The following is a 26,026-nucleotide window of genomic DNA, read 5'->3' on the forward strand; positions in this document are numbered from 1 at the left end:
TCATCACCTGTTTCAGTTAAAGCTTAAACTGTAAACGGATGGAGTTTTAAAGAAAATGTGAAAATCTGATCTCACCGAAATATGTGAATCAATCATGACCTTCATAATAACCGATGAATTGGTGAACTCATATTATATGCTTGTTCTGCAGAAACAGTGTCAATATTTTTTACAGATTTATCATCTTCTGAGTCCCTCACTCCAGTGAAGAAGTCAATGCAGTGAGCGGATGGAGGATAAGAAACTGAGCAAACTGATAAAGAAGCCTCTGTGCTGGGAACCGCTTTGGAGCTGATTCTGCAAAGAATGTTGCAAACGCTGCTGAACATAATAGACAATCCAGCACACCGTCCTCATAACAAAGTGATTGTGTGAACAATGTGTTCAGCCAGAGGCTTCTCCAGCTCTGCTGCAACAAAGAACGGCAGAGGAGATAATTCCTGCCAGCAGCATCGGTTCTGAGTTAATCACAAAAAAAAGGGCAAAATGCAACATATGATTTAACTTGTCCACATATGTAACATATGCATACACGTGTATTTAGAGCAAGGCGAGTCTAACGTGTTAAAGAGGAAATGAGGACATAAAGTGAGACAGATATGCCATCTATTTTGATTTGATAAACTGATTTTTTTTTATGTGCAGTTTACCGTAAATTCTGGACTATAAGCCGATACTTTTTCCCCCGGCTTTGAGCGCCGCGGCTTATAATACGGTGCGGCTAATATGTGTTTTTTTCCTTTTTTTTAATGCCGCCAAAAACATTTTGCCTCGTAACATTAGTATTTGTGCGTTACCGATAGGTTAAAACCATCGGTGTTACAGACACTGTTAGATAAAAAAGCATTTACGACACGTATTTGTGGGTCACCTGTCAGGACACGGGACACAGATGCAGGGTCAGTTCAGAGTCAAGAATGTTTATTTATAATACCAGCAGGTTGAGGATCTCCAGACAGAGCAACTGAAAGGGCTGTGAAACTCCTGAGCACTCTCCTCAATAGCTATGGAGGAGGAGAGCGCAGCTATGAAAATTGACAAACAAAAAACCTTTCCACTGTAGGAGGAAAGCAAAGGGCTATGAAACGATAACAAATAAAACTCACGCTCCGTCACTGAGGCGGACTTAAACAAAAGAAGCTCTCTCAAAAAACAGAGGCACGATGAAAAATCTCCAAAAATAGAGGAACAAAACTTACCGTGAAACTAAGGCTATGGCTTACGGAATAAATTACAACAAAAAGATGTGCTCTGCAGGAGGATCGCTCACTGTCGGCTCGAGCATTCAGTGGCTGTGGAAACTAGGGCAAGAATCTAAACTTAAATCGTGACATTACCGATAGGTATTTAAGTTTAAGTAAATATCTCATATTACAATGTGGACATCCGCGGCTTATAATCCGGTGCAGCATATACAAGTACAAAATGGATCTTCTTTTTAAAATCAGAGGCTGCGGCTTATGTTCAGGTGCTCTCTATAGTCTGGAATTTACGGTACAAACAGTTTTTTTGCTGTTTGTTTGACAGTAAATAATTGAACACATACAGAATCTCACCAGGCCTGTTGTTGCTGTGTTCTTGTATGAACGTGGCTGCCGCAGAGAACCTTACAGATTCACTTTGCACTGTTTTTCCTCTGAGTCCATTGCTCTAAACCTCCAGAGCTCAAAGCATTTATTACATTTTCACACATAATAGGTTTGACTGTTTGACTCCAGACGTGAGACCACTGAATTTAGCAATTTTTTTCTTTTTTTATACACCTTTCATTAAATTAAACTTCAATTCTTCTTTGCTATCTTTTTAATCTCCATCTCACATAAGATGTCTACTAAGGTGTTGGGTATATAGTAGCTTTATATGCAAATATTAACTGTCGCCCTCCATTTGTGGGTAAACCGACCAAGATTTATATGACAGAACAACTTTTGTGCACCTTATAAATCTGCTGTGACAATCCAAAGGCACATCTCTGCCTGTGTCCGCAGGTATTTTCAATCATAAATCATATGCACTTGGCCCCTAAAGTCCTTTCAGAGAGAACGACTTGTGTTGCATACATGTCTGTAATAGTTTTGAGGATTTTTCTATTTGATAGAATGAGGCAGCCATAAAAACGTGTTTGTTTTGGTAAAGCTCTGTAAGCTCTGATATATATCATAGCCACAAAGCAATAAGATGATCTTGACGTCAACATATAAGATTAAAAAATTTGAATGTTAAATCTTCTATAAAATGTTCTATAATAAAACATAATTGTCAAACTGCATCAACATCTAGAAGAGATGGAGTAGTTTCTGGGCACCTCTGTCCAAGTGCACATGAGCGTCCAAACTCCTTTTTGTTATTAATGTAGTGTGGTGCATGAGGGATGGCCGCCTTCAAACAGCCGATGTGTAGATGGTGCAGGAAGGACTCTGCTGACACAGATTTGGTCGAATACAGAAGCCTTTTATTGCCAACCAGGTCCGTATCAGAATTACAGATCGATGCATCAAATCTGGAGAGATCTTCAAAGCCCAAAAGTCTTTATAGGCACTTAATTAAGGAATATGTTATGCTCCAGATGTTTATGTGTGTGACCATTGTTCCTCTCCTATCTGGAGCCACTGAATCTCTTTTAAGTAAATCAGATAAGTCAAATTAATCAGACACTACAGTGGTGTGATGGAAATAGTTTAACAGCTAACAAGGTAAAGACAGGGAAATTATTCACACCTGCCCACAGTTTGCTGCAGCTGCAGAACAGGCCCCGAAAGGCGTTTTTTAAATTGATTTAACATCCAGAGTCATAGAAATTCAGTCGTAACACCTGGCAGTCAAACATTTGACAATTTAAGACTTAGTGTAATAATCAAGGGTTTTTTCTCTTAGCTACATATCAGACATGTAGCTAAGAGTAACAGTGAACCGATAATGATTTTAAACTCCTGTGTGAGAAATCTTTCCAGACAGGATCAGTGCAGGTTCCACCTGGCTCAGTGATAAGCATTAAGCTCTAGAACGATGGCAAGGCTTAACGTGGCTTACGACCTTAGACATGTGATGGGATGCATTTGAAATCAGAGCTCTAGATGTTTTTTTCACTGAATCAGCGAAGGAGCAACAAAGGCTTTGAAAGGCCATCCTTACACACAGTATGTCAAAGCTTTTCATTACACAATAAATTGGGTTCAAACTGCTTTTGACGTCAAAACAGATTTTTGTTGTTCAAACTGGAAGGTAGCTGCTGGTCACAACCCACTGAGGAGCTAACACAGTATAACCCAGCATTCAGGAGCTAACACAGATTAGACTGCCCTTTATATTCCGTTTGAATTGTCTTTCCTCTCCTCTAACGTGCTTCAATCTCTTTCTTTAGTGCTTTCATCATCTACAATCATTGTCTCAACCACACAGAAAAACATTTTCAACCCTTCAGAACTGGAGGCCTTGGCGCTGAGACAGTCAAGTTTTATGATGCTGTAAGACAGTCAGAATCAGCATATTCTTTTCTCCCGCGCACCATATCACACCCCATAGGCACAGAGAGAGATTTACAGATTTTCATCTGAGGACAAATTTAATTCACACTATCTTTATGAGATCTGATTTCATGCTCTGCAGGTTTGTGTGCATCGTAGAAATAACAATGCTGCAATCATGCCAGTTCAATTTCCAACGGTGTACGACTGTATTTCACGTTGGGTTGCATATTTCAAACCATAAGGAAGCATAAAAATATGATATCCTTTTAAGCTTTGGTCATTGGCCAACTGTTGAGGCAGTGGCAATGCGAGTCACCTGGGATCGTTACAGGAAAGCTCAACCGAATATGTGGCTAATATTTATTCACAAGTGTGCAAAAGCGTGCACGTTTTTACATGAGCCTCACTGTGATGGTCGCAATAAGACATATATTCGGTTTCAACCACCCTCGAGTGTCAGAGGTGATGCTCTGTAGCTGTCCCTGAACCAAGTCAGGGGATCAATAAAGCATATCAGACATTTGTTCATGCAAAGTCGTGTGAAAGCGAGGCTTAATGGGTGATGTGAATGTTTGGGAGCATAGCAGTGTGCATGAGCCACAAGTTCAAACTGGTGCATCAAGCATCAATACTCAGTAGATACAGGGAGAGGACAAATGCACGGATAGAATCTAGAAGAAAGGCGGAGTTGTACAGTGGAAACTTGAATCAAGGATTAAAGGAAATTAAGTCTCAAATTTGAGCACTTGAGATTGCTTGATAAGCTGGTTTGCCTGAGACTTGAGCTCTTCAGCAAACAGTAGTTTCCATAATCTTCTTAAATGAGATCAGTGCAGGATTTAAGGGGAACTGTAGAAATATAGTTTCCTTAATTTTGTTGTTTTGTTAAAGTATAATTAATCTGTAACTTTGGGTAGTTTCTCTTTCATCAACTCATAGTGAGTCCCTTCTGGCAACACAGTCCAACTTTATATCATAGCCCAGAATAAACAAATCAAACATTTGTACTAGAGTTTGGAGTTTGTACGTTTATATCGAGCGGACAGCAATTAGGTTCCCTACACACTTGATGATAAATGGCCTGTATTGTTGTTGTTAAACACTCAAGGAGCCGTGTTCACATACAATACACCTTTTATTGTGGTCAATCAGAGCATTTCTCCTTCGTACACCCACATACGCTGATGATCAGGTACATGTTTTCATGCTTTAATGTTAAAAAAACCTCATTTTCTGATAGTAAACATCGCTGCAGCACCACTTCGGTCTGAAATGCTTGATTTCAGCTCGTATCCCTTTAAGAACCCTCCTCAAAGGCTCAGTCTGCTCGAATTTGTCACCTGATTAATTAAAAAAAGGTCTATTTTGAGGTGGCTGCTCATTCTTTATTTGAGGCATGCCCAGCAGCCTTACATTAGGCAGGTTTGTTTAATGGTAAAATAGATAAGTACCAGGGGGAAAAAGCCTGAGCTACCGATTAGGTTTTTAAGGCAGTTCCCTGCTGAGGCGGTTTCCTCTCTTTAACACGGGCCAGGACTCAAATCCCGGTACTGCGACAAGAACAACGGAGGCTATAAGGGTCAGAAATAAAAACTACTTTGTCTACTTTTTTAATACATCATCATTAGAACTAAAATACATCTTTGAACAGCATCAGTGTCACATTAATGAATGCCACTTTGACATTTTTCATCTGCAGTTGTTGCACTAGAGGTTCCATATTCTGTTAAAATAATTATGGGTCGTTGTTGCTTGCATGAATAGATTAACCATGGGGTCATTTCAGGAAGTTTTTTTGGTCTTAAAACTAAAATGCTTTGTTATTTGACCTTAATGTCGTTTGTTAGTGACATTTGACCTTAGAGACGATGCGAAGACAAAGACGCCTCACTGGATTTTTAGTTCCTTGTAGTATTTTTCAGTGCTTTAAATAGATTCATGAATGGTACTGACTGTACATTTATTTCTAAATAGATCTCCTTTGTTTTTGTTCAGTTTCTGTTGAGGTCTGCACCATACAAGTTGTAAATGTATTACTGCAGGGTAAAATTGGGTAAAACTGCTTATATAAATCTACTACAGTGATTGTAAAGTACTACATATGCCTATGGAGCATGATCCATACATGCAAAGGGAATTTATAAGCTACGTTTACCTGTATGTTTAACATAAAGTAGTCCTGAAGCTGTACGTAAGTCCCCAGCGGTGGTGCTGCCACAATGCAGTGCGTGTTTGTGTTTCTTTAGGTCGATTCAAGGATGGACATTTTTGCATTAATATTTCTACATAGTTGCCTCGCATCCTGACACAGCCACACAGTGTTGACAATCACAGAGCAGAGTCTCAGGAGATGTTCACACCATCTGAAAGACGCCCCAAAGTACTTCTTATACTGATACGTAGTGGCAATGCGAAGCCAACCTACGAGGATACAGATAAAGAAATGTCCTCGTCTGTGTGCTTGGCAGCCTTACAATAGCAAAGCCACAGGAGGTCTGAGCTACTCTGACAAAATGATGAGATTTTGTATTTTTTTAGTTTTTTAATTTTCGTGTATCTGAGTGTGAGGGAAATATGAAAATCCACATGCAGACCTCCCAGTGAAAATAACAAGAGAGGACTCCTTTGGACAGCAGGCCTCTTTGAAATCAGATGAAAGAAGCACTGATAGTGTTCACTGTCTCCCCTTTAACTGTCTTTTGTTTGTGCCTGCAGGCAAGAAGCTGCACTGGATTAAAATTAGTACCATAATCCATGATCTTATGTGATTCTACATTATTCAGACAGCAGCTGTAGATAAATAGCAAGAATGAATTTAAATTTTAAAAAAGGCACACATGTAAAAGAGAACAGGAGTTAAAAGTCTGTTTACTGTCGCTCACTGGTTTAATTATCCTCTGTGAATGTTGCTGCACAATTAATCACTGTTAATAAAATATGTTTCAGGTATGAAGTCTCTTTGTTGATTAATTAACACAGAACTGTATGATTTATGACATTAGTTTAGTGGTAAATCTATCCTGTAATTAATAGCAGACAATTAAAAACAACAGATAATTAAAAGCATGCAGTGGCATGACCAGCCACTGCATGCTTGAGTTGATATTTAAAAGTATAACTCAAGCAGGTGCTCAACTTTCACACATTTGGACTAGTCACAACGTATGTGTAAGTGATGGCAGGATGGTTAAGGTTTGTTAAGTTTTCCAGTAGCACATAGAACGTTGGCTGACTGAGACATTGAAAATCACTCTGGTGGTCTAACCTTTTCTCCTAATGAAACAAGTCACAGCGTCTTCTGAAGTTCACAATATCATGGTTCAAACATCGTACAAGAGCAGGAAAGGTTGCTGTAGTCCAAGCAGGGCTCCATGCACAGTCCCTGCATTTTCTTTTATTTTATTGCATTTCCAGCAGATCATAAGAACGTAGGAAGGGAACTGAAAATAGTTTGGTTCATTCAGTCAGAGAATCACAAGCCGCAGGACAAGGGAGCTCCCTCTTTAAAATCCTAAACGGGACTCGAAGGCATCTTTCAAGTTGTCGCTTGTGATTAACTGCGATCGCTCGTGGACGAGGTGGCAGTGCTGAAAGGCAGAGACAAAAAGCTGCAGTTGGCTGTTAACATCCAGTTTGATCCGATTCTTACTTTATGTTGTGTTTTAAAGTGCAAGTCTACTGAAATATCTGTGATAATCTGTGACCCCCGTTCTGGCAAAACTCTCTTTTTACATAAACGTAAGCCAGTGTTATCAGTTTATAACTTGTTGTCACTCTCCAACTACATAAATGTAATAGTTAATTCAATGAATATATAAACAGGCAGACAAAAAGGCAAGATAACACGGATAATATTGTTTGTTTTCTGTAAAATGAGCACAATCCCACCTCTCACTCACAACCTTCAGCCACACATCACTGACTACACAATCAAAACCTCTGTAATCCAGCTAAGATAAAGGGCTGCGACCCAATAAGCTGCCAGATCAGACACAAGGGCATGTTTCCCATCATGCCCTGAGGCTGTGCGTCCAGTGGAGGGCAGCTGTGGTGCCTGCCTCCAAAATCAACAGCTTCCTCGATCTGCGTGATGTCATCGCAAGTCAAGGTCAAGTTGGACAGAAATCATATGCATATCAATTCAGGGCAGCCTTGGCTCATGTTGAACAAGCTTATTATCTTGTTAGCTTCTCAGGACTTTGTTGGTGTCTGCAATGACAAAAGCTTTATGATATAATAATAGTGAACACAAAAAAGTCAGCATTTGATCCAGTGAACAAAGCTTTGCTTTGTCATTTTCTTCCTCAGATGCCCTTCAGTTGCTAATAAAATCTTTAAAAAAATGATAAGATTTTATAGGTGAAAGATTCCTAGATTGTAATAATAAATTCTCAACCTGATCTTGCCAAGTTTCATAGACTGTGATGGTGCTGCGAGCTGCCTGACAAAATGAGCTGCTTGCTGAGAGACAAGAAGATGTGGGACTTTTGCCAGGTTTTGCATTCCATACAGGCATATATCAATTTCATGAGCACATTCACAGCAGTCTTCCACACATGAAGGGGGCACAGTGAACTTGAGACAGTTAAAATCCGAGTTGTTCTCTTTTTTTTGGAGAGGCTCACCTGTCATCTGAATGAAGTTGCCAAAAGTGACAGTGTCATTTACACTCTGCCGCTCAGGTTCCAGGTGCACCGCAGGGCGTTGGCAGTTTGTGACTAATACCGCTCCTGTCAGCCGCTATTAAAACACACACATTTAGGCAGAGGTTAATTAGCTGCAGGTGTGTCTCATTGACCACCTGGGTGACTCCTGGCTCACGTGCGCGCTCCGTTCCCCGCTTGAAGCACTGCAGAAACACTGAACTGCCTGTTTAACTGCATTCAAAAATCCCAGACACCGAACAGGATTACCGTGGCTTCTAGTCTTGTGGGCTGCAGCTGCTGAGGGTGAAGGATAAATCATGCAATAACACGAGGCGTGCTGCTGGGTGCACATATGTGCCTGTATTCCTAAGTGTATATCTATCATCTGTGTGATCATATCATTACACACAATTAATTGAAGTGACAGGATTGAATATATCAGCCTGGCACCATAGAAATGCTTAAATTGGTCTCAACTATATTCGTCATTGACCTACACTTGGATGGCAGCCGATGATGTAACTCCACTCGTTTTTCTCCAGTTAAACACTTCTTATATGACTGCTTTACAAAATACAGTTAGACTCTGCTGTAACACTACATTACACCTCACACAGTGGTGAAGCAACACATTCTTATTCCCAGCTGTTCAGAGGTAGCCGCTTGGCCAACAGCTCTTGTTGTCACTATTCAACACATGTAGTACCTCTTTACAATCACTTTCCAACTCTCAGGAAACTGCTGTATAACTGCATATTGCCAGTTATCCTTCTGCTGTAGTAAGTGGCACATTAGCAATGGCAACAGTAAATACTGAGAGAAAAACATGTAATTTCATAAAGCCAGGGCATCAAAAAAATAACAAGAAGCATGTAAGAATCTGGATGGTTAGAACAGGATAGACACACCACTCCCATTTGTATTTGAATCCAGCTTTGAAGCTTTTTCACTTTCCATTTCTTCTGTCTTTATTTTGACTTCCTCCATTCTACTACTTTGTTCCCCAGTTAAAGTACAAAGTGAAGTTTAGGAAAACACCTCAGTTGGTTGTTCAAGTATACAATAAAAAGATAATTTCAGATCATTTTTCCCATCGTTTCCCCACATTGCCGCAGTTATGTCATGTTTATTAAGTCACAAAGTCTGCATGAGGAGGAAGCAGTGGTGGTTGGATGAATCAGTTAAATGCTGAGCTTTTTGAACCAGGAGATCGAGACCAACGTGCTTTGGTCACGATTCATGGTTAGACCTTCGAGGGAAAGGACACAAATGCAGGACTTACAAGAAGAAGAGGCAAAGACAGACAGCAGAAGATAACAGCGAGTTTATTCTGAGTAAGCAAAAGATGCTGCCGAGGCAGGAATAGCAAAACTCCAAACTGAAAACTAACAAGGAGCAAAACACAGGATTGAATGACTGACTGACAAGCTAAAACATCCCATAACAGACTGATTGACAGAGCAAAGACGATGGTCTGGCACTGAACATTGAAAACCATGGAGCATATACTGTATACTGGGATGGTGAGTAATAAGAACAAAGAACAGCTGGTGATCAAGTAACATCACTACCTCAGGACAACTGGGTACAGTGACAGGTAACAGCAGAGGAAAACAAACTGAGAAACTGACTGAAAGCTGAACAGAATCCACAAGACCTTAAATGGAAACCAACTAACTGTAGAAGGGAAGCTAAACTCAAGCAGAGAACATCAGAAAACCAAGGACGAACCAACAAGACCATAGACCACAACCATGTAACATCTGTGGCACTAAAACAATTTACTAAAGCGGTTTTCAACCTCGATTAGGTTTAAACAAAACCAGCGGTACACCCAGAGGATGATCTTGGTTTGGGCTAAAATACATCCTTTTTACAACGTGACCATCCTCGCGTACAACAATTGTTGCCTTTGTGACCTGTAAAAGCAACACATTGAGATTAAACTTTGTCATTTCCTCGTTGGCGTTAGGCTGTAACATCACTTTGTAAAGTTTAGTAATTAAAACTCTTCAAAAATAGATCATGTTTAGGGCTAAAATACTTTTTTTTTTTACAATGCAACATTGAAGAGGACAGTCACAGCAAAACATGATGTTTTATCGTCTTTTTATAATATATTTCTCGCTCTGAAGTAAAAAATTGGACAGACACAACATTACGTGGAAGTCTGAGGCTGGAGTGTTGCAGAGAGCTTCTGTGCTAAGCTAGCTCAGTAGCATCCAGCTACTAAGAGTCACATTTAAACGTCAGTTTCCTTAATTGCGTCTCTCACTTGTGTCTTTTTATCTGCATGCTCATCCCTCCCACTGAGATCTGCAACAGACAACAAGCATCTGCACAGTTAAAACTACAATAGATTATACTTAGATTAGTTGGACCACCGCCTGGAGACGTCTGAGAACATTTTTGATGAGTAAAGAACTTTTGGATTTATGGATTTTGTCTATTTTGTGGAGCACTTTGCAACTGTGTGCAGGAAGATGTAAAAAAACACAAGTTATTGTTAGAATATATTTTAATGTTCAGGGAAATTACTTAAGATTTCCTAAATATTGGTTCATTTATTGACGGAAAGTCACATTGAACTACTTAAAATCTTTTTTAACTATAGAGAATTCCTTATATACTTTAGCAATGCAGTAAAAGCTCAGAGAACTCATGTTTATTTATTGTTTTATCATTAGAAACACATGAGGATACAATATGTGTGGAATTAGTTTTTAAACCAAATGTTCCATTTCATCTGTGTGCTCCTACCAGCTTCATAAAATTAGCTGATCGTGGCAACTTTCCATGAATGCAGGTGGATAAGAGGTGATGGTCAGAAGGTGTCTGTGATGGAAAAGTTGGAAGGGAAAGAAACTGGAACGAGATTACTTGAAATTGTCTTATCAAAATGGGCTTAAAAAACTTAAAAACTTAACTTAAAAAGTTAAAAAACTTTAAAAAATCTAGTATTTTCTGTCAGTGACAGAATCTGTTTGTCTCAACTATCCAGAAGTTTCCCAAAGCTTGTTATTATATACCAGCCTGTTCTAATGTTAAAATGGGAAATATGCACGAAACAAAAAGGATTTTAGTTGGATGGGTTCTTAAAAGAGAGAATAAAAGAATAACTTTATGCCTCAAAATAATAACATGTATGTTTAATTCTGCCTCTAATAACCAAGTTGTAAGTGTAATGATTGTTTGCAACTTAAAATCGAGGCCTCATTGGTTCCTTTACTCCATATTAAGGGCCAGACATGTTTGACCTGAACTACATGTTGATCAGTCTGTGGAAAAACTACTAAGCCAAATTTCTTAAAACTTTAAAACAGCAAAATAAGGCATTATTTTGGATGATTATGGAAGATGATGCGCTCTTTTTTAGGTGTTTACCTAAAACTAAAGACTATAAACTTAACTTGAATCATTTGAAAACAACAGTCTCTCTGAGATAAACTGTTTTTTTGTTTGTGGTTATTCATCACACAGGAAACGGTGCACTACTTATTCATGTCATGTATTCTCCTTTCAAACCTTCCTTGTTTAACTTCCCTGAGTTACTTTGACTTCTTTCTTTTTTCCCCATCTTTGTTAGACTGAATTTATTACACTGTGCATGTGTCCACCCACTCAGCTCAATCTCTGTGAAGATAAGTGTCTGGGTACATTAAGATATGCTTCTTGATTTTCTTTATTCATCTAGATGTGTCTCCTGTGGTCATTAAACCGCCAAGAACAGGAGGCTTGATCAAGGATCAGCGGGCGGGTCATGTGGCCATTTTAAATCACAATCCAATAAGAGAAAGACTCCTATTTTCAAGCCTGTAGAAGTAAAAGTAATTCCAGATATCCCTAGATTACCTCTGTTTGAACAGTTTTCATATCTTATATATTAACCCATGAACACACAATGTATAAATGCTCCATTACAAGATAAAAGCCCATAAGGTAGAAAAGCTAGCAGGACGGATGCAGCCATGCTTGTTCCCACTGGTTTTCTGCATCGATAATGTCAGCTAACTGAGACAAGAAGACATAAAGTCAAACCAGTCTTTCAGTTCAGTTGTAGCAGAGCGGCTCAGCGTTTTGTCTACAAGTGCTGTGACTGAATTTGCTACAGTCCTGTCCAGCTTGTTAGCAATGGGGTGAGGGTGTGATATCTCCTGTAGTATCTGTATGTGATTACCTGTAGTAATCCATCTGAGTTCAGTTAATCTACATTAGGATATGTATAGTTGGATTTTTTTCATATAGCCAGAGGCATTGACATAGTTGTGTTTCAGAGTTTGTAAAACCTTCTGAATGTTTTTTTTATTAAAGTATATGAAGTAGGTAACGAACCTCCAGCTCTGTGAGTGATAGAATTAAGTGAACCACAAGAATTAGCCATATGTTCAGTGAAATTAGAGTCAGTTCTATCATTTCTACAATAATCGTTCCCTCAGAAGTAGTTATAACAAAGAATAATAATGTTAATGTCCTGGAATTGCTTGATATGTGAGGACCTCAAGCTTGTAGTTCATGTGAGGAGACCCACCAACATCCCATAGTTGAAGCTGTTTTATACGGGGAACTGAAATGAATCCGAGCTGAAGAGCAGATCAGTGGACAACAGAAATGTTCACAAACCAGTGTTGTTTTTACACACTTTGTCTCTGTGAGACAGGACTGAGGGATTGAACCTGGCTTTTTGAAAGCTTGAAACACAAAATCACATTCCTCCCCATATCTTCTTGTCTGCATCATCCACTCTGGATGCTTCTCACATAACAGATCAGCATATCTTATAATGTCTAAGCTGAGAACATTAGTTGTTTATCTGACAATTCTACTTTATTTTGGTTAATGTAATGGAGTGTGAAAGAGAGGATAGACAGAGTGACCGAGGGGGAATGACAGTCCAGAGATGCTTGTAAGTTAAGTACATGACAGGCTCCTTGTCCTGCTGAATCATGTGTTGACCTCTGCCAGTCTTCATCCCACTCTTTGTCCCACTCATCTCCTCCTCTTTCCTCTGTCAGTCCTCTTTGCCCTCAACACTAAAGCTCTCCATATCACTTACCAGATCTACCCAAACTCTGTCTTGACACATCCTACCTGCTGCTCTCTCCCTCCTCTCTTCTGCCTCGTCCCTCCTTAGGAAATTGGTTAGTCCTCCTCCTCCTCCTCCTCCTCCTCCTCCTCCTCCTCCTCCTCCTCCTCCTCCTCCTCCTCCTCCTCCTCCTCCTCCTCCTCCTCCTCGTCCTCCTCCTCCCTTGCAAAGCCTGCCAACCAGCCATCCTCTGCATGTTTTCTCTCCTTCCACATGGTTTCCAAAAGCCCCAGAGGCATCACTGGTTCACTCGCTGACCTTGCGGTGTTACGTCTTCAGACTGGATGACTCAGTATCTACTTTGCATTTCTGCAAATGTCATTTATTCAGCCTTTTTTATACCTTGAAGAATGCCCCTTTTAGTGTAATATCTAGAGTATTTAAAGTAGCTGATAAAGTAATTGTATGTTTTGTAACGTACTGAATACTTGTGAAGGCTTAGTCAAGCAAAGTCAAGCAATTTGGCTTGAATAAGGGAAGATAGATCTGACTTGTCTGTCATGAAAAATACTGTGATCTGTAACAATGATGGATTACAGAATAATTAAAGAGCTAGAATTTACATAGTGACTAATGGGCATAGAATATCATTTCAAAATAAAATTAATCTTTTTGACAGATTGTTTTCATGGCCTTAGAAGCTAATGAAATAGGAGCCAAATTTGAATTTCCCCACAGATGCATGTATCAACAGAACACATGCAGCTTAGAGGCATCCTCACAACTTTGACTTTTGTTTTAGGAAAAACCTCAAATGATTAGTTTAAGAGCACAAAGAATAATCTTGTCAGAACTTCTTCATCCCATATCTTATTGCAGGGATGTCAAACTCTGGTCCTCGAGGGCCGCAGTCCGGCAGGTTTTAGATGTTTCCCTGCTTCAACGCACCTGATTCAGATTAAATGGATCTCTTCAAAAGATTGTCACATTCTGCACAAACCAGCTAATGACGCATCGATCTGAATCAGGTGTGTTGGAGCAGGGAAACATCTAAAACCTGCAGGACAACGTCCCTCATGGACCGGAGTTTGACATCCCTGGCTTATTGCATGCCTTAACTACTAAGCCTACATTTACTCTAGACCGAGTATATGGTGGTTTGAAAAGGATGGAATTAAATCTGACGAGAAACCCGAAGGGGGTATCTTCTTGCCAAAGCCTGCACTGATAGCTGATGGGCCTGTGAAGGGAAATTATGAGTGGACTACACATATGTCTAAATCAGCAACCCGCTGCATCACCTGCTGCCTCAGCTGGCCATTAGCATGTCTCAGCTGTATGCTAGCTCACAGAGGCTTCCACTGAATAAAACTGAACAGAAAGCCAGTGTTGCCCCTCAATTAGGAGTGTGCTTGTATGCAGACATCAATGATAATTCTATTAAAAGTGAACAAAATTAATCAAATTGTTCTTTCATTTCCACACTTTACAAAGACAGAGCAGGCTATCTTTAATGTCTCTATGCAGAAGAGAGGCAGGAAAAAATAGATAAATATCATAAGGAAACCATAAAGTCACCATTGGATTTGGAAGAATTGGCTCAGTTTCTACATATGATTCTGTCTGGTTTTTAAAATCAGGTTTCAACGCATAAACAGCAGTAAATGAATTACATGGAAACATGAATAATTTGATAATATTCACAGGGATAATAAAACGTGTTGCCAGTGTCCTTTATATGTCAATACATGCCTCTATAATTTCTGTTTTTGGGCTGCAGGACAAACATTGAATAATCATTCTTCACTCTGCACCACTGCGCTGCATTTAAAACACCACAAAGAACTGAAGACAGTGACACTCCGAGACTACGTTACCATTATATAACTTTTATGTCCCATTTGTTGCCAGCTTCCACATGCCAGTAACGAGCCAAGTCAGTAGCAGCTCCAGTGGGTTGCTGGAATGAAAAGTAATTTTCACATTTCCCATAGCCATCAGTTACAAGTGCCAGGTTATCATTGAGATGATCCAAATTAGTTGCAGGCTTTGATAAGAACGAGGCCTATGCCAGCCACTCAGTAGCCTTAAACGTGTCCCTTATACTGTATCATACAAGCTATTAGTTATTTTGTGTGATTCTGAGAAAAAAATCCCTTTTAGAAGAGCCAGAGAGATCAAATTCTTTTTAACTATCGTGAGCTTCTGTGTAGCAGAGAGGATCTACATTACATTATAAACACCAGACCTGCTTTGCCTGCAGGTGACTGCAAAAGGCTGCTGTTTTAAGGATACATTTTAAAACTTTTCTGAGAAGAAATTATGGAACAGCGTCAGCCGAAGTAGAGTCAGAATTAACATGTTGAGAAAAGTTAGAGGTAGAGTCAAAAAGATAAATCACAACAACTCAAATTCATACTGAACATTATCAAATGATGACACATAAGGGTAGAAAGATCTAAGAAGGGTACAAGCTGTTATAAAATGAAAATAGTGAATGCAAAGCCTCCAAGGATATGTCACTGTGTGAGTGTTTGTATGTGTACATTATAGCCGTAGGGTCAGAATGGAGTTGTGTTCTCAGCAGTGCAGCCCAAGATGATTGGCAGCTCCCTGAAGGCTCTCCCACAGTGACTCAGAAGTTGTCATCAGCTATTTATTTCTTCCATTTTTTCCCTGTTGAACAGATTTTATGCAACAGTCTCAACAGATTGGACCTAAAGTTCAGAAGCATGAATCCCATTTCAAATCAAATGATGAAACTTGACATTGCAAATGAGTTTTTCCCATACACTGAGTATAGCTTTCTCATAGCTGTATAGCTGTATTTATAAAAAAAAAACACCTCAGCTTCATTTAACAGCAAGGCTTCCAAAAGCATATGGAAACTAATGGAAAGTTTCTCAAGTGTTGCACCAAAAAGCTCAGTGAACCAATTTGGAAGTGAATATTATTTCCACCCAACAGCCCAAAACAATAGCAGAGTAAGTTAAAAGGGTGGACGTCCCTGCACTTTATACTCTGTCTTAATGTTCTGCACAGAGTAGGAAATATGTGTCCAATGATGGTCACATACTTAAATGTCTTCAGGGCAGTAAAAACATACAAGATCTAATGGTATTTATGTTTGCTGATGGAAGGAAACATTTTGAGTAGTCAAAGCTCACCACAAGGCTTGAAGTCCCTTTTAGTTTTAGTTTGTTGCCTATCTTGACTTTTCGCGGCATGTTAAAAAGTGAGTTAATGTTAAAAAAATGTGCAGTTAGCAACAGATCTGTGAAGCTGCAACCATGTTTAAACTATTCTAACTCAAATGAGACACGTTCTTCCCCTTTTTCATACTTCCTTAGTGAGATGTCTGTGAAATGCTTTGGTGCATTACCTCAGAAAGACGGTACAACATCTCCTTTTTCTTTTTACTCCTGTGTTCACATTGACCTGTTTAAGGACACGGAATGACCCGTTCACTCACTCCACCTGCGGCCTCTACATGAAGATAGATTGGTAGAATTACCCTTGAAGCACATTATTACTATACGACAGAGTATACAGTAATTAAACTGAGAACTGGCATTAGCACACACAGCAAACCGTACTTGCAGTTTGCAGTTTGGCCGCAGACAGCTGGTACTGATCCCTCTTTCAGCCCCAATCATGGCCCAGGTTGTTCAAACACAGCACCACCCAGCACATAATGGTTAGCAGGTTCACACACCACTAAAAACACAGTAATTCGTCCATCACTGATTGGCGTGAACTCTAAACTTCACTGTTTTATTTGGGTTTTTAGAGGCATCATTAAGAACTGATGCTTACACTGTTTTCTTTTCATCAAAGCAAGTAGCTGCTGATTATGCTGACGGTGACACATTCTCTCTGTGCTACCGTGGTATAAACAGTATAAACTACCGTTCAAAAGTTTGGTTTCAGTTCGAAATTTCCTTATTTCTCAAAGAAAAGTACTGTTTTTTTTCAATGAAGATAACATTAAATGAATCAGAAATACACTCTACACATTGTTAATGTGGTAAATGACTATTCTAGGTGGAAACGTGTGGTTTTTAATGAAATATCTACATGGGTGTGTAGAGGCCCATTTCCAGCCACAATCACTCCAGTCTTCTAATGGTACATTGTGTTTGCTAATCGTCTACATTTCTACAAATTAACAGCTAGAATGCCAAAGGTCTGCAAAGCTGTGATTGCTGCAAATGGAGCATTCTTTGACGAAAGCAAAGTTTGAAGAACAAAATTAATATTTCAAATAAAAATCATTATTTCTAATCTTGCCAATGTCTTGACTATATTTTCTATTAATTTTGCAACTTATCTGATAAATGAAAGTGTGAGTTTTCATGGAAAACACAAAATTGTAGTGTATGTATACATCTTCATCTTTACTACCTTGACATGTTCTTAAAGGTGTTTTAAGAACTACGTCAAAGGAAACCTGTTGCTGTTTTGGTTAGTTTTATTAGTTAGTTGATTTTAGTTGGTATGGAGCTGATTCCCTGCATCTTATTTTAATAATGTTGATGTTTTGTCTTACACTACCTTCTTGGCCAGGACTCCTTAAAAGAAAAGATCTTATATCTTTATGGGGCCTTTCTGTGGGGAGTTTGCATGTTCTCCCTGTGGATGTGATGGTTCTCTCCGGGTACTCTGGTTTCCTCCCATCGCCTAAAAACATGCATGTTGGTGACTCTAAACTGACCCAAGGAATGAGCGTGAGCGTGCACAGTTGTTTCTCTTTGTGCGGCTATGTGATCTGTGATGGACATCTCATCATATGTCCCCTTTAAGGCAAAGATTCAGTGAATCTGAACATTTTCAAGATGAGATGGTGAGTAACAAGCGAGGGATGAATTAATCTAGAGAAAGCAGTTAAGATATGAGCCGAATGGAGATGAAGAGTTGTTTAGTTCTGTAAAATGTTCTTTGTTTCATGTGCGTTTAACTCAAATTTGTCAAATTTAGCCACACAGGTTTTGAAGATTGTTGTGTTGTCTTTTCATTTCCTTGCTTTTTATATGATTGTAGTGTGGTTTTCTGGGTTAAACTGTCCAATCTGCTGTTCTGGAGCTTACTTTTTGCCTGAAGACCAGGTGTTCGATGCTGCTGTGCGCCACATTAGCAATTTGTTGGCTCAGACTCTGTTCTCTCACATTTTTTACATTTTCGTGTACTAGGCTGGTGGAGCTCAGTGGTCAAACATCAGTGAAGCAGGGCTGTTGCTGCCAGACACAGAGTTGATGAGTGTGTTGAGACTAAACTCCACAGAAAAAATGAGCCAAAGGCACTTTAGGTGATGATTCAAGTTTTTTACAGTCAGTACCATGAAAATTCTTTGACTTTCTAAGTGGCTTTTTTTTTTTTAAAGTAGTAAAATAAGCCCTAGAAAAATCATTCTCCCCAGGCTTGTTGTTTGGACTCCTCTGATATGTGGATGCAAAGCAGACGGCTCACATGAAAGGCTTTCTGTGGGGGTGAAGACACGGATACCTTGTTGCTATAGCAACTGCTGTGTGCAAAAACAAAAGGACGGGATATACGTGGCAAAGAGAACAGAAGATGAAATGACAAAAGAAATTAGTGAAAGATGACACTCAAATTTAACAGTGACTCAGAGTGAAATTCAGCAAGATGAATTTCTGCTCAACCCTCACAGGATGCTTCCTCTCAGCTCAGGACAGATGTGTGACCCGACAAACTGGAGCAGAGCAATTTGAAGAACAATGAAATCACTTTCAGGCACAATGCATTTCTTTTCAAATGGATCTTGGATCTAAGCATCTTATCTTCCAGATATAAATCAATCTGGCAGCTTTGGCTTGTCGGTAGGATTAGGTAAACATGTTGTTTTGTGTTTTTACCGCATAACAAATAGCCTCATATGGGATGTTAGCTTGCATTTTTAGTCCTTTGTAGAAACAGACATTCTGATGGATCACATGATTGCATGAATTATCTGTGCTGAATTCCATCAGGCTGAACAGTGGAAAAGGCACTCCCGTCATTTAGTTTGTCACCACTCCTTCAGAGCTGCCATCTGTCAAAATATCAATTTCTTCCCTGCTCTCTAAAGAGTGCTGAGCACTAATTGGAAATAGCATGTAGCGTATTTTCTGTTCTGCACACATGGAGTGTGAAGCTATCAGTCAGTGTGAGATGTGAATATGATGCAATCACTCCCCCATGCCCATCTGCAGGATAAATGATTTTTTTATCTGACAGAGCAAAGTAAAACAGATGAGGATTATGTGCGTCTGTATGTAGCGGTGCACATGGAGCCACTGAAACACAAGCATCCTCTGTACAAAGACAACGGCGGAGAATTAGTGAAGGACAAACGTGATCTGCATGCACGTAACAAATGGAGAAAGAAATGATAAGTTACTGGACTCACTAAAGACTAAAAGCAGCTGCTGCTGAGCTACTGTGTGACATGAGACTCAAACCCAGAGCCAACTTTTTACTTTATATATTTTAACGTTGTTTGTGTCCCATGTGGCCTGGCATTAAAGCCCCGCCCACCCTTTTCCCTCCGTGTTTATCAGCAACAAACTGCGCTGTTGCCAACTTCATTTTATGTCTACATATATGTCCTTTATTGTCATTCAGCCTAGATTTACTGGGATATGAATTATGGTTTATGTTATCCTCGTGTGACACAAATACAAAAGTATGGTGCACATTTCATGACAGAACTCAAAAAAGCTGGAGCCAGCGTGGACTCTCTCCAGCAACAGATTGTGACACCTCCACACTTTGGGCATGTAGGCAAACTCATCTAGTTCATATTTTGTTGGGACTTTGTTGTAAAACATGCAAAGAAACATAATCAGAACTAGAATTCCCACATTTTCTTTATCAGTAAATGGGATTTACTTCAAGGTAGTCATGCAGACTATTCATTAAAATCGCCTTATGAATTGTCTTAATGAGTGTTGTTTAGTCCACTGACATTAGAGCTTTAATCTGCCTTCATCGAAAGATGATCAGCTACTCTGAAAGGGCTCATCTCGGTTTGTGTTTCCTTTAATGGAAAAACCGCCATTTCTTTCACTCACTTTCTCATTCAATGTTTTTGGTAAAAAGGAAAAATAAGGCTGATATTTATGTATGTTAACACAACAGCAAGGCTGTTTTACAGCTTTACAAAAGCAATATGGACGACTTGGCTCCGGTTTTTACAAGCTCATTTCAGTCTGGAATAAAAGCCTCTTTTTCTGTGTGGGAGTAGTTCATACCCTGGTCTATGCTGTCCTTTATTCACTGAGGAGCGATATTAATTCCTGACTTTCTATTAAAACATGCCACAGCTTCTGTTAAGTCTTATTAGGGATTGTGTTTTGCCACCATACAAATTGTGTAATTGTATTCACATTAAAATACAATGCATATGGTTTTCATATGGATGCAGCCTGTAACTCACCGGTGTGTGTCCCAGTGAAGGTGAGCTAATCTGTCTTCCTTTATGAGGCCCACTTCAGAAGTGGAACGCACACACAAACAGACACTAATATCCAGCCTATCCCCATCACCATATGCAGGTCCACAGGGAGGGCGAAATGGGGCGACACGCTGCAGACTCCCTGCCACCCACACCTGCCTCCACCTCAGGCTGCAGGCACACACTCAGTGGGGAGTGCCTACTGTCTTATAAAATGCCACATTAGAATGCTCAACTTTTTCCATTTAAGTTCCTGTATGATGTGTAGTTTAATTCCTGGGGGGACCGCAAACTTTAGTCGTGAGACGTTTCAAGGACATTTGAGAGATTTGCATTAGTTTCAATGGAATTTAGCTACCAACAGACTTGTAGTCTTCATGTCATCAGAAGATTCATCCAGATGTTTTATTTACCTGCTTCTAGGGAAAAAAGCTCGGTACAGCGTTGACAGGTTGTCAGTCTGTCACAGTGCTAAAGTAGTAGAGCTAATTAAAGTACGCAAACATGATGCAAACACAGGAGAAACTCACTGAAATACATGACTAAGAGTGTTTCTGGGGGACACATTTTGAGTCAACTTTACATTTAACCGTAAAATGAGGTGGATGTACACATTATTATCTTTTTTTTTTTACTTATGAGTAGTTAGTCCGTAGTAGACACTCTCTGGACCACAGAACGTCTCTGTAGCAACACGGTCTGTGGACCCACTATGTAAAATTACCCAATATGGCATTCACCTGACTTACCATTAACCGTATGAGGTCAAAGGTCACGCCGGCGTGATCAGATCGCATGACGTCATTACGGCTCAGACCCCAGAGGGTTAAACTTTTGAGATTTTAGACTCTTTAAGTTAGATAAAAGTTTGCTCTTCTGATAGCTTTCAGCTTTAGCTCCTCAGGAAACCATCTTTAAGTTCAAAATACAGCTAATACAGCGAGTTAAAACTTTGACTCTGGTTACCCAAAAAAAAACAACTGACATGAAAATATGAAAAGTGCTGCAGCTTTTGTTGTGGACTCAGAGACATGACTCATCCAAGACATTCAACATCGTTTTTCATCTGACCTTCTACTCTCTGGTCTGTTCTTCATTTTAAACTTGACTGGAGTTATCAGCCTGTATGTAGTGTGATGGGTTTGAGTATGAAAAACTACTTGCTTAGGGTTAGGAAAGCATCCCTTAGAAAGCACTCTCACAACATCTATCACGTACGAATCTTTCTTCTCATGTGTGACCTCTTCTCTCTACAAAATACTCAAATGTGGTGCGTGCATGAAAGAAATCTGACTGAAACACATAACTTTGAAAGGCATTCTCTGTCAGTAAAGGAAAACAATTTAAGTACGTTTCAATGAATCCAAAGATTTTAGTTTTGTGACTTAAGTAAAAGATTTGAATATTTTTTACGCTGCCACTGGGAGTGAAACCTTGACTCTGGACATTCGAGCCAGATGTCGATACCTTTGTCTTACCTCATTATCTCTGATTTGCTCTTTTTTGTGACCAAAAAAAGCGTTTTGAATTCAGATAAGCCATCTCCCAGCACTATCTCTCAGCTATGCAATGATTCAGTTTCCACAGAGCATACTTAACATATGACACTTTATGGATCCTTCCATCTAAGGAGGTTTACACTAGCAGGAGTTCATACATCTTGAGTATGGCTGGTCCCATTGGGAACAAAGGCTCATATCCTGACACCACTGGTACTGATATATACTCCACCCACCAAGCTGTACAGAAAAATGAAATCCCAAACTATGGCAGCTTTAGTGCTAGGCTCTTCTCATTGAGCTCCATGGGAAATTGAGTTTCCAAACCCAGCAGCAGCAATGCTTTTAGCTGCACCCAAAGGGCCAAGAAAAAAACAAAAACTGCAGACTTCCCAAAGAACAGATCATACTGTCATTTTCTTTTGGCTCTGCAGGGACAATGAGGTCACCGAGGCTAAAGATATACACGTATTTGGCTTGTTACTATTTAACATTGTGTATAAAATCCATCCCGCTGCGACTGAAGATGAAGATGGTAATTCAATTTGTTACAAATAATGAAAAATGGCTTAAGGTAGATTATTCCAAAACCTTCCTTTGTACTATTTATCGTGTTTATCTGACCCTGTTCTGTGTCACAGGTGTTTTTGAAAGGAAAAAGCTTTGGAGAGAGGTCTCTGGGTCATTGAAAAAGTGAAATAGGATGCTCTTTGATGCCTGCTAACATCGCACGATAATATTTGAAGGAGATTTGACAGAGCATAGAGCGACCAGCTCACCCAAACGAAGATGTGGGGCAGGGTCGCTCAGGAGATAAAGTCACTGTCATTGTGGTATAAGCCAGCGTAATCAGGCAGACATCAGAACTTGCTGTAGATTCTGAGTGACGGTGGATATCTTTCTAATCCTTGAAAGTCCCTTTGATGCATGTCCCTGTATCAGCGATCACATTTTGAAGCAGACCTGTTAGACTACTTGCCCGTTTCACCTGCCATGTAGACAGATTTTTAAAGATGAGGAAATTCTAATAAATTCTGCAGATGAGGAAAACAAGGTCACAAATTACATTGCAAATAGAAATTGAAGGTCAACATGAGCTGTTTTGCCCTTTCATTGCTGGAATCGTTTTTTTCTGTGTTAGATGTTTCTTATTAACACCAGAAACCTTCCATCTACCCTTTGTTTACCTACATCCATGCTTGCCTTGAAAATTACTATAAAAATGTAATTGAGGTTCTAATGTAAAAATAAAATGTGAGCAATTTATGTTGCCATTACTACAAACAACCTCTTGTTTCCCTCATATGTTCTAAAACAGCAGAATGTACATGCTCTCTGTGCATACTCATTTCATTTCAATCTTTGTTCATCCCAGTCTCCAACAAATTTCACTTCAAGACAGTGGCGTGCACAGACTTTTTGAAGGGCATTTTGGCTCCCAAGGGGGCACTTTAGCACGTGCTTTGTCTCCCAAGGGGGCACTTGCGTTTTTCAACAATTGGGCCACAAGGGAGGGACGACCCCCCCTGTCCACGCCACTGCTTCAAGAACTATTTTCTAAAATATATATTACTGTCCCGCGTTGGTTGGATTTTGTTCGCTTTGTTTTGAATGAATGAAGCTCCACATTTCCAAATGAGTTCTCTCAGAATATTTTGAATGACCCTGACTGCTTTCACGTTGCATTACGCAGAGATGGACAGTCAATTAGCAGCTTTCTTGTGGTGGACATGCAAATGTCCTTTTTCCCTAAACTCAGCAGAAGTCTCCAGGAGGAGATGGGGGTGGAGAGGCACTATTAGAATGGGGTTAAATTCTTAAATAGGGTCATTTTTCAGCTGCCTGATTAAACTTTGTATGTTACAGTTACTTTTGGTACTTTTCTTTTCAGTAGGTTTATATGACAAAACTACTGAAGGAAAAAGTCATAGACCTCATCAGATGAATAGTTGTACTTTCTATTGGGTCATTTGTGTCTCATAAGGTTTGATTTGGCCAAGTATAGCCCTGATGTTATAGTGCTACACAAACGAACGACAAACTGCAACCTCTCTGGTGTATAGCAACAAAAACATGGGAATCATCCGGACTGTGTGACTTGTTTGGGTGTGGTTTGGTCTGATTTGACTAACAGTGACACAGAAACATCTTAATTTGTGCACACAAGTATTCAGAGATACTAAAAATAAACAGGTTATGACAAAGAGGTCCTCACAAATATCATGAAGCAAGCGTGTCTACATTTGTTGTACAATGCGAACACGGGCCTTTTGACTCTTTGTGACAGCAGATATGACACAGATGCAACAGTTTATGCGATGATCTGATTATGTGCTGTGACACAATGCTTTTATGCACTACTCTAAATGATACCTGTGTTTTTTTCTCTCCCCTGTGTCTCCTTCCTGCTACCTGAAACAACAGATCACTTGGGCATTGAGTTTATGGGTAAGGACACTTTTATTGTTCTGCATCTGCATGAGTCATTTCTTCAAACATCACAGAGTTTCATATTGGGTCGACACTCCACGATGTGATTGCTTACATGGAGAACATGCATCACCGCTAAGCAACACTGGCAGACTTGGATGAGTCTAATAACACATGTCAATGTAACATTTGTACTGGAAGCAAAAAAAGCTTAGGCAAATTAAAATACCATCTCCATCAATGTGTATTTAAATATCTACATAAATAGCCTCTGTCCTCATCCCTCTGTACTCTTCATACAAATGTATCTTTACTTTCTGCACTCTTTCTATCTCTTTGCTGTCTTTCTCCCTCTTGCACTAGCTGACTTTCTTTCCCTCACAATTGCTTATGATGTGTCCCCTCAGAATACCAATGTGCTGCAGTCTCCTTGGAAACAGTGAGAACAGAGAGGCGGGCAGGGTGCAGTGAGGCAGTTTGTGTGATGTTGGCACTGTTGCCAAATGCACTCCTCATTAGTACATGTGAGCACGTTAATGGCAAAAGTTCAAAAGTGTGCGTCTGAACACCATACTTTTTACAAATGTTAGTTAGATTAGTGTCTTCTCATCATTGTGTGTAAATGTGTGTGTTTTGCCTGTGAGGCAGTGATGGGAGGATGCCAGTAGCTGAACGTCAGCACTGCCAAACTCCTCTCTCCTGCTGTGGGCTCTCCTTGCAGGCTCTATGTCAGTTATCACGATGAAGTGGACTAGAGCTCTGTTATCAGTTTCATCATCTGGTGCCCTTTCTAAAAAGTCAGGTCAGAAATCCTGTGGATCATCTAGGAAACAGACTCCCTGCTGTTTGACAGTATTCCTTCTATATTCTGAATTTTTCACAACAACAAGCTTTTCCACTTTTTCACCGCCCGATCATTGCATTTGCAATCAAGCGAACAGGAGTGTTTTTCATGAGACCTCCTGAGACTACACAAACTTGTCGGTGACAGATGATCTTTTTCTTCGAGCTATCTTGGAGGTTTATATTCGGTTAGAGGTTCTGTGCCTCTGCAACATTGTTCAGGCTGCCACATTTTCTTCGCTTCGCTGACGTCTCTGGTCCTGCCAATGTCTTCCCCAGCATTGTGTTCAGAGGTGCACAGATAGATAAGCACCTCCCACGCTCAACTGTGGTGTGTCAATGTCTGTGGCTTACAAGGCTGTTTCTCATGAGAGAAAAGGGAAATATTCAGGTATACTGTAACTGTTCTGCCAAAGACTCTTGTTACAGACTGTTGTTAGACTCTAATACATTTTAAGTACAACAAACCAGCAGTTTGAAGGTCAGAATAAAGATATAAACTGCATGTTTTGCACAACTTCAGTTATTCTTCCGAAGGACTTTCTGTTTCTGTTAACATCAGCCGATGCCACGTCATTATATGGAAGAACCCTCTCATCTAACTATTGATATAATTTCACTCTTAGAGGCACTTTGGTAAAGCAATTGGTCATAGAGCTAGATTT

General features: G+C 39.8%; 1 protein-coding gene across 1 annotated transcript in view; it reads left to right on the forward strand.

The window, feature by feature from the left end:
- Nucleotides 1-26,026, forward strand: part of LOC140312745 (pro-neuregulin-3, membrane-bound isoform) — a 357,971-nt gene that overhangs the window by 288,088 nt on the left and 43,857 nt on the right. Inside the window, exon 4 of the mRNA XM_072390537.1 lies at nt 24,513-24,536. Coding sequence (XP_072246638.1) covers nt 24,513-24,536 — 24 coding nt within the window. The remainder of the gene's footprint in view (nt 1-24,512; nt 24,537-26,026) is intronic.

Source organism: Leuresthes tenuis, unplaced genomic scaffold (genome assembly GCF_036924035.1).
Source record: "Leuresthes tenuis unplaced genomic scaffold, fLeuTen1.0.hap1 SCAF_8, whole genome shotgun sequence".
NCBI lineage: Eukaryota > Metazoa > Chordata > Actinopteri > Atheriniformes > Atherinopsidae > Leuresthes > Leuresthes tenuis.